This window comes from Onychomys torridus, chromosome 4 (assembly GCF_903995425.1).
Source record: "Onychomys torridus chromosome 4, mOncTor1.1, whole genome shotgun sequence".
NCBI lineage: Eukaryota > Metazoa > Chordata > Mammalia > Rodentia > Cricetidae > Onychomys > Onychomys torridus.
The window spans coordinates 40,989,613-40,998,647 of record NC_050446.1 but is presented as its reverse complement, the minus strand read 5'-3'; the positions used below and the strand labels follow the sequence as shown (position 1 = coordinate 40,998,647).

The following is a 9,035-nucleotide window of genomic DNA, read 5'->3' as shown; positions in this document are numbered from 1 at the left end:
GGTTTGATATATATGTGTGTGTGTGTGTGTGTGTGTGTGTGTATATTTTTCAGCAAACAAGGACAGAGCAGTCCTGCCTGTCTGGCACAGAGAGCATATATGTGCAGGAAATTTCTGCATGCCACCTCACAAATGGGCAATAAACGAAATTAAGAGTGATTTGAAGATTAAAACACACAAAAAAAATCACCTGCACATTCTCCAACAGCGACCCACAGATATTTTCCTACTCTTATTTCTTTGTGGCAAAACCCAATGAACAACTTTTCTTAGTATCGTTTTAGATGCTGTCTTCTAAAATGTAAAGAGAAGCGACTTAGTGTCCTCTGCTGCCTCAGAATAAAGTTCTGCTTTATTTCCAATCCCAGTTTAAAAAAAAAAAAAAGTGCAGGAAGGTCAAAATCTATTCCAAATAGAAATATCATTTCTTACAAATACTATTTTTTGGCGTGCCGCTCTTTGCTTTCAAAAATTGTCATTTGCTCAGATTTAACCATTTAATTTTTTATTGTGACAAATGCATCTGTTGAAATGCAAGAAAATCTCAAATAGAGAATGAAATTAATTTCAGATTATATGTTTGGCCTTTTATGAGAGCAGCAATTTCATCTATTAAAGCCCAGCCGAGAGAAGCTGGCAGAGAAGCGGGCACTCAGGAAGGGCATTCGCCCTAAACAAGTGCATTTTCAGCTCCAACCTTCAAAGGTAACATTTTCAGCTAGATGGCCTCCTGGTCGAATGTATAATTTGCCTCTTTCATTCTTAGCTTAGTTGAAATATAGAGGACTGGATGTCCACCAGGCCAAAGTATAAACTCGCCATTTATCTATTAAAGTCATATTTAATGAAAATGAAGAGAAATTATTACTCAGCTCTCTCTTTCTCTCATTACAATTCCTTAAGAACTTTGCCGGCCACATTATCTCGTAGACATCATGATCAAATGTTATTGTTTGCTTTATTATCTCAGTTGGATGGTTGGCTAGTCTAGGATGAAATAGGTTGAAGGCAATCCTCTCAGCCTAGAAGTCTGAATGAGGTTCCCATTCAAATGATCCTGATTGTTTGGGGGTGGGGCGGGGTGATTAGTAAACCAACTGAGCTTACACTGCATAGTAAGCGTCTGGATGCAGCACATTTACATCTAACAAGAGACCCCAGAAAACGTGTGTGTGTTTCTTAAACCTTATGTTGCGAACAAAAGGCTATCTCAGCCACAGACAATCAGCACGGCACTGCTCCCTGGGATGCGAGCCACACACTCAACTGCACATTTCATTCTTCCTCAGCTCCTAGCACCACAAAGCCCCGACTCTCTTCCTTCTCCTGGGTCCCCAGATTGCTCCATAGCGGGGGGCTGGGAAAGCTGAAGCCCCAGGTCTCTGCCTGCGCACCAGCAGCCCGCAGCGAGGGCCCCCCGGGTGCTGCTCTCCCTAGCCCGAGCCGCCTGGGGGAGGTAGGGAGGGGAGCCGGGGAGCTCGAGAGGGGACCGCACACCTAGACACTTAGGGTTTTATTTATTCGCGGGGAGGCAGCTGCGGAGAAGTGGGTTCACGCAGCTCTGCCTCCCCAACTTGCCTCTCCCTAGCAGATAAAGTCATTTTCTGGCTGGTGCTGGGGGCCTCGGGAACCAGGGAGCGGGTGAGGTCCCGGCTCCGCGTCCCGTCCCGTGCGCGCCGCGGCTGGGAGGGTTGGCTGGGTCGCAGCGGCGGCCGGAGTGCCTGGGAGGGGCCCTCGGGGGCGCGCGATCGCGCGTGGACACCCAGGCCCGCTTCCCCCGGGGGCGTCGCTCCCCGCGCACAGGCTGGGCCGGGCTCCGCGTCCCCGAGCGCCGGCATGACCTCGGGGCCCCCTCCGGGCCGCGGGAGCGCGGTTGTGAGGCTGGGCGGCCGCCGAGGCCCGGGCCGTGTAACATGACCCGGCGGCCGGCCATTGCGCCCTCCCTGCCCGCGGCCGGGCGCCGCTCGCCGCCTCCCGCCTCCGCTCCCCCTGCAGCCCCGGCCCGCGCCGCCGCTCCCTCCCGGGGCTCCCGGCCCGCCGCGCTCCAACGCCCGCCTCTCGCCACTGCCTCCCGACGCCCGGCCGCGCGGCCGCCTGCGTCTCTTTCTCCCTCTCTCCTTTGAAAACTGATCTTTGGCTCTTAGTGTGAAAGTGATTTGAATTTGGCTCGGCGGCGCTCTGCGCCTGCGCTCAGCCTCTGGCATGCTGGCTCCTTCCAAGCAGCTGTTTTGGGTTTGAAATTCCAACATGGCAGAGGCTGCAGTCCGTCTTCCCTTCAAAAACTTGGAATGATTTCAAATCATAGGCACCTTCACTTAACCCTAGCTTCCATTCATCAGCAAACACATCGGATCGATGCTACGCTAACCTATCGGGAGCTCGCTCCGCGCGTCCAGGTAAGGAGAGCTTCGTAGTTTTCTACCATCTGTTTAAATATTTTGTTTTTGTTTTATTTTTAAAGAACATAGATAGATCCAAGACCTGTAGTGAGAAGAGGTCTCTGAGTTGTGCCGTAAACAGTAAATTTAATTTGCATTCGTTTCTATTCTGTACGCCAACCTGCTGTCTAATTTCTCCGTAGAAAGTAGCCCTGAAACATTATGATGCATATTTCTGCAGCTTAATCATTGTAACAATAGTATGGGATTAAGAGTTCGTGACTGCAAGAATCTCGCTTTTCGCGATATTGGGCTTACTTACTACTATCTTTTTACTTCAAAAAATAAAAAATAAGAAAGCGGAGCCATAGGGTGGGGCTAGACTTTCTTCGGGAACTAACTTCTAAGTAAATACGAAGTGTAAATAAGAATCTTGCACACACACAAAAAGTTGAGGTTAAATTACAATCTCGTGGCTGGGGTATCGAGAAAAATGTCAGAGGATCGGTTGCAGAAAAATGTAAGCACATCATCCGGGAGGGGGTACAGCGTGGTGGGCGTATTGTTGGCAAGGAACGGGAGAGAAAGATGTATAATTTAATGGTATATACAATCCACTGATCCTATTACCGTCCTCCCCGGAGCTCTTGTTAGTTTCAATGGGAGTGAGTGAAATTGACATGGACTTGCATTCCTGGTCATGTGCTTTTTTTCCTTTCTTTCTTCTCCTGTGATCTGAGATCCCCTTTTTGTTGATGTTGCTTTCCCCCTTAATTATATGCATGTAGGTTAAATGAATACCTGACGAAAGGGCCCACGTTTCAAGGCAGTGACATTTGATAGCTGAGAGGAAAAGTGGCTTTAATGAAAAGCAACCTTTGGAATTCCTGCTTGTGAGAAATCCAATTCAGCTTTTTGTGCTACCAGCAAGAAATGATCAGTAGCACCAGTGTTTATGGTATGTCAGTTTTGGAATTTACTTCCTTTGCATTTAAATAGGGAAGACAAATTAAATAGCATGATAAAACCATTGGAGATTGCTTGGGAATCAGATGCTCACGATGTACAGTTCTTTTTAAACATGTCTATATCTGTTTATTTCAATCTGTCACTCTGCTTTTTTTTGCATTTGCTATCACTTGTTTATGTATTTTAGTTTTGATTAATACATTACTTGCGGATAGGACACTTTCATTGGTTTTAGCTCTGATCCTGAAGTTGCATGTTTCTAGTAATGCTCTCTATAGGGCTGAAGTCAAATGGTATGTAAATTAGTTTAACTCAGGGTGGGATTTTTTTGTTACTGTTTTTTGGGTGGGGGGCAGCTGGATGGAGAGGGTGGGAGTGTGGGGTAAAGGTTGCTAACTAATGAATATATATATATATATATACATATATATATGTATGTATATATATATATATATATACATATATATGTACACACACACACACACACACACGACTGGATGGAATTTTCCTTTTCTTTTTTTCTCAACCTATTAATGGAATTTGACTGTCTGCTCTCTTGATTGCACTTTCTGGAGTAATCGGTTCATCTATGTGGACCCCCCCTTGGGTGAGTGAGTGAAGGTGTATCTTTTAAATGAAAATAAGATATGTAAGTGCATATTTTTTGATTACTCCAGTCTTTAAGGTCTTATAAGAAATAGTGGCAGTTTTTTCTCCTCTTGCCATTCACTTGTCTGTCTGTCAGTGATTTTTACTTTTAACCTGTGACAGAATTAGATAATCAGGCACTGAATTGACTTTATATGAAATCACTCTTTCCTCTTTCTTTAAAAAAAAAAGTCAGTTAAATGGAGTGAGAGGGATTTTCAATAGCTCTCGTGGCTGTGCTGTGTCTACTTTGTAATACTCAATTAAGACTAAAAGGGGCCAACAACAGAACGATGAGAAAGTATTTTGCATGACCAAAGAATATGTGCACTTTAAACTGTTTGGTTGTTGTTGTTACATTTCCCCATGCCATGGATTTCTCTTTAAAAGAATGAAAGGAGAGACAGAAATAGAAGAAAGAAATGAGAGAGGGGCAAAGCTACCAGGCATCTGTAGTGTGGCCCTGGCTAGTGCTTTCTCATAACACAAATGAGAATACTCGGGAAGGGACTTCAGGACTCCTAGCGCGACATGCTCTTCTGCCTGGGCTCTGCTGACTCTAGGACTAAACACACACCACACTTGCAGGATAGGAAGGATTTGATTGGATTTTGCATTTGGAACTTGTTGACTTTGAATCGATCAATAAGAAGACTGTTTATTTTAGATGCACATAATTTGCCCTGAGAAATGTTTTAAGGAGGAGAGAGCACAGTTTTTTTTTTTCCCCTGGAGCTGTTGGAGCGAATGGGATTGCCAGATGGGCGATTTCCCTCTGTGATGTTAAAGCTGTAATATATATTCAGAGCAGATTGGGCTGCTGCCTGTGATCAGGAGGATATTACATTTATAAATTTTAAATCGGAGCTCGGACAATGTGCTGAGAGCAGAAATTGGATGGTTTGACTGTTCACCGTATTGATACTTAAACATGGTTTCTGGATAGTAGTAATACTCATTATTGCAATAATAAGTAAAAACACACACGGGCAATAATACCATTGAAGGCATGTAACAGCAAATTTTAGTATGTAAATTGCTCCGAGACTACACTTTGTTTACAATTAAGTAATAGTCAGATAATTTATTTCTCTGTGTGTTTAAATGCTGGGTTGGGTGTGCAAATGATGTTCAGAAGTCTTGTTATCATTCACTGGAATCTGATAACGTCTGTGTGTACATATATCCGCATAAATATATACACGTGTATAGAAAGTAGACACATGTATATATGAATTAAAGGGCATCAGTGGCCTCTATTTTCTATCACTTTGATTGTTTTTAGATTTTGTTTATCTCAGATGTGTGGCCTAAAGGAACAAGAGCCACAAACCCAAAAGGCTACGAAGTGGGCAAGTGCCCACACTCCTCAGCTCTGCTGTTGCAAATTAAAAGTGTGTTGTGGTCAGGAAATGAAAGCTACAATGTCTCTTTTGAACAAGTCGTTTATCAAGAGAAACATCTATCAGGGGCTGCCTTGTCACATTGATCCTCTAAAAGTTAGGTCTGAGGTGGAAGCTTCTTTGATGCTTTTGATCCTAAATTTAATACAACGGGGAGAAAAAGAAAGATATTTTGACCAATATAGATTTTTTTTTAAAAAATTGTTTTCCAGAACCAACGAGATCTATTTGTTAGTACCATGCTATGTGTGAAGTTTTCTAGCCATTACAATTGGTAAAGGTTTCAGGGGGAAATCTCAGGGTTTATAAATTGATGGTGGTTCTAACATACATACATTTATAATACTTCAGTTATGAGCAGCTTCTTGATTAATATGGGCATTTTGAAAAGAGATTGTTTGCAAGGAAACTTTATTTTGAAAGAGTGTTTGGAACAATATTGAGAGTCAGCACTTTTCATTCATTTAAATATTGAGTTCTTTCTCTTTATTCTTTTACTCTTGGTGGTTTTCATTGTAATTGTGACTAACTTTTATTTAGCAAAGTGCTCATTTTTTATTTCCTTTTAAACTCTGTCCCCAACATTCTGGCATGTGCCATTGCTATTGTTTATTAATTTTGCATGTGGTTGGTTATCAATATAAACTGTACAGACTTATGAGACTTTTGGAGTCTCAGTTTAAAAACAGGGGTACCACATTAAGCATGGCACATTTTCCTGAATACAGTGCATGCATTATTCAAAATTGAAAAACATTTTTAAAATGATAATCCATTTTCTCCCAAAATATTTTGTAAAGACAGCTAAAAGCAGTTTGCTTTATTTTTGGACGTAAAGATAGAAAAGTGTTTCCTTGAGACAGAGCTTTTGGCTACCTGCCTTACAGTGCTGGTGGACACTTGCTCTCCCATGCACACTGTTAAATAAGCAGGCAAGAGATGGTGGGAGTTTTGAGGAGTGTAATACTTGCTAATTAATCATGTCTGAAATGAAAGAATCATAGAAGGGTAAATACAGTCTCATTGTGGTTTTCCTGGAAGAGGGTGAGACTTTTGTTTGGAAACTATGCATGTGAGTACACTCGCTTTTCTTTGCTTTTCTCCTCAATAGAGAGTTTATAGGGTCTTTTGCAATTATTTCAAGAAACATTAAAAAAATTACTCTATTTTTCTTCTCACACTGAATCTGTGAGGTTCTTAAACCAGCATCTAACTAACCCTTCTGAGGACAAAAAGGGTTTCTTTCTTTCATTCTTTCTTATGTTTTTTAAAGTTGTATTTCGGACTCTTGGCAGTTGAGCTTCTAGCAGAAATTCTTTTTTGTTGTTGTTGCTGCTGTTTTTGCTGTGATGAACTTTGGAAAGCATTTTGGAGGCTGCTGCTTCTGACAGACGTGCAGCAGAGTAGAAATGTCATTAATTATCTTCAGCTAATACAAGCATGTGGTCAGAGCACAAGACAGCTACTGTAGGAGTCCACAGAGACAGTCAGCGGCACTAGCTGCTCCTTCTAAGATAGTTTAGAAATCCAGCCTCCTGAAAGAAGTGCATCCTTTCCTTCCTGCCAAACTGCCTTGTTCCCCGAGCTCCAGGCCGCCAGGCTGTGGATGTTACTATCTTGCCCAGGTTTATACAGACAGGCAGATGCAGAAAGTTGCAGTGGGTTGCAGGATTGCCATTTCCAGGTGAAGGTGGGCTCTCTGAACTCCCTCTTTCTGTCGGTGTTTTTGGAAGCCTAATGATTGCCTAATTAAGTAATCAGTTTTAATCGCCCCACATCAGCAGAATGATTAGGTGTATTTGAAACAATTGCAGGCCTTTTTGGTTTTGGGCTTTCTAGCTGTTCTCAGAACCTTGCTTTTCTACAGGAATGTCTGCAGCTTTTTCCTTTCATCAATGAACTCCCCTGGCTGAATTCCGCCTATCACTTTATAAAGTGCCACAGGCATTGTTGTGGAGATAATGCATTTAATTGCCAAGAATTTAAATTGATTTATCTGTTTTTGATAACAAAAAATTGTTGCAGACATTTGTGGAAATGTTGGCCGTTACTGGTGGAGAAGGTTCTATTAATTACCATATCAGTTGTTGTTTAAGTTATCGATAAATTAGAATGGGCAAATGTCACAAGGCATTTTTAAGATAAACCACCATGACAAATACGTAAACCACTGTTTTTATAGAGATATATAGAAGCTAATATTCTATTGTCATTTGAACTTAGCTATTTCTTCAGGTAACACTGCAAAGACTGCAGTCTAAAAATTGATAACTTATGAACACACAGCCATATACTTTTCTTTTCTTGGAAACAATACAAATAAATGGCACCCTCAGCTAATATTTTTATGGTTGGAATTTTATCACAATCTTTTTCTTTTTTCTAACCTCATTTAAAATTATTTTTGTTTTTATTTTTTTACTTCTTGTTTTTCTTTTATTTCCATTTAAATTCTGGTAGAAAATTCCAGCAGAGACTCATCGACAGGAGTGCTGACTGCTAATTCCTGCATTTGCCATTTAAATGTCTGTAAGTTGTTTACTAAAAGAAATGTGCAAGTTCAGAGTAGACAAAACAGTGAAAATAAGGAGTTGACAAAGCATGGTGAAGATGGATGGTACTTGTAGATTTAAAGCAAATTGAAAGCAGGTGGGTATGCCAGGGTCTCCAGGCTAAAAGCACAGGTACATGCCCAGCCCTGGCATGCCCCTTGGATACCTGTTGACTAGTGGTCACTCAGATTGAGGGGGCAGAGCAGGCAGGTGATCCGAAACCATCAAAACACTAGATATCATCTGGCACTGTCTGTGAATAATATTTACATATTTTATGCAACAAATCTACTTCTTGTCCTGTTGCTTGAATATTGACACTCTGAGGCACTCCAAAGGCGGGTTTCAGTTCATGAGAATTCACGTCAAATGATGTAAAAATGGATGCGTTTGCTCGTATTTTTGGATTTGTACTATCTCTTCTAAACCTATTTTAAAACTGAGAGGGCTTTAAAGTAGAATGCAGAATTTATTATGTGAAGGTCCCAAGGTTAACATCTTTTCTGCCCTCTAACTCATTTATTTATTTTGGTTTGGAAAAAAAAAAAGTCTCTTTTAGAAAAAAAATTAAATAATCTTGGAAATCTTGGTCCTTGTTAAGATTTTGTTCTTATTTTCATAAGCTGAATAGCTTTTATTAAAAATTATTGATGATATGTAATGTACTAGTACATCATTTACAAATAAAGATTTTTGATGCAAAATGCAAAATTTAAAACACTCATAAATTTTTTCCTGAATATCTTACTGTTGAAAATGCTTTCCTCAGTTTCTTTTCTTTGGATTTTGGTCTCTGCTATTGATTTACGTATTTGTCACAGTGGTTTATAGATATATTGCTGCTGAGGGAACAGAACATGCATTTTACTTTCCCCACAGAAACCCCTCTTGTTTTAACTAATACTCTACATATCAATTTGATGCTTTAAAAAATCATTGACAATTGAATGTTGTGCATGTGTGAATGTAACTTTTCAGAGAATGAATGACCTGCACTTTCCTGCATTGGTTCCTGAGACAGTATTATGCAGAGAAACAGTAGCATGTGGAATTGGATTTGAAAGGCAGTGCAATGTGAAGTCATG

General features: G+C 40.9%; 1 protein-coding gene across 2 annotated transcripts in view; it reads left to right on the top strand.

Annotated features, from left to right (window-relative positions):
- Positions 1-2,075: 2,075 nt before the first annotated feature.
- Positions 2,076-9,035, top strand: part of Fign (fidgetin, microtubule severing factor) — a 118,532-nt gene continuing 111,572 nt past the window's right edge. The window contains exons 1-2 of one of the 2 annotated variants that reach the window (XM_036185239.1): positions 2,076-2,396; positions 3,167-3,336. In XM_036185239.1, coding sequence (XP_036041132.1) covers positions 3,312-3,336 — 25 coding nt within the window. In that variant the 5' untranslated portion in view covers positions 2,076-2,396; positions 3,167-3,311. The remainder of the gene's footprint in view (positions 2,397-3,166; positions 3,337-9,035) is intronic. The other variant, XM_036185241.1, reaches the window with a different exon arrangement.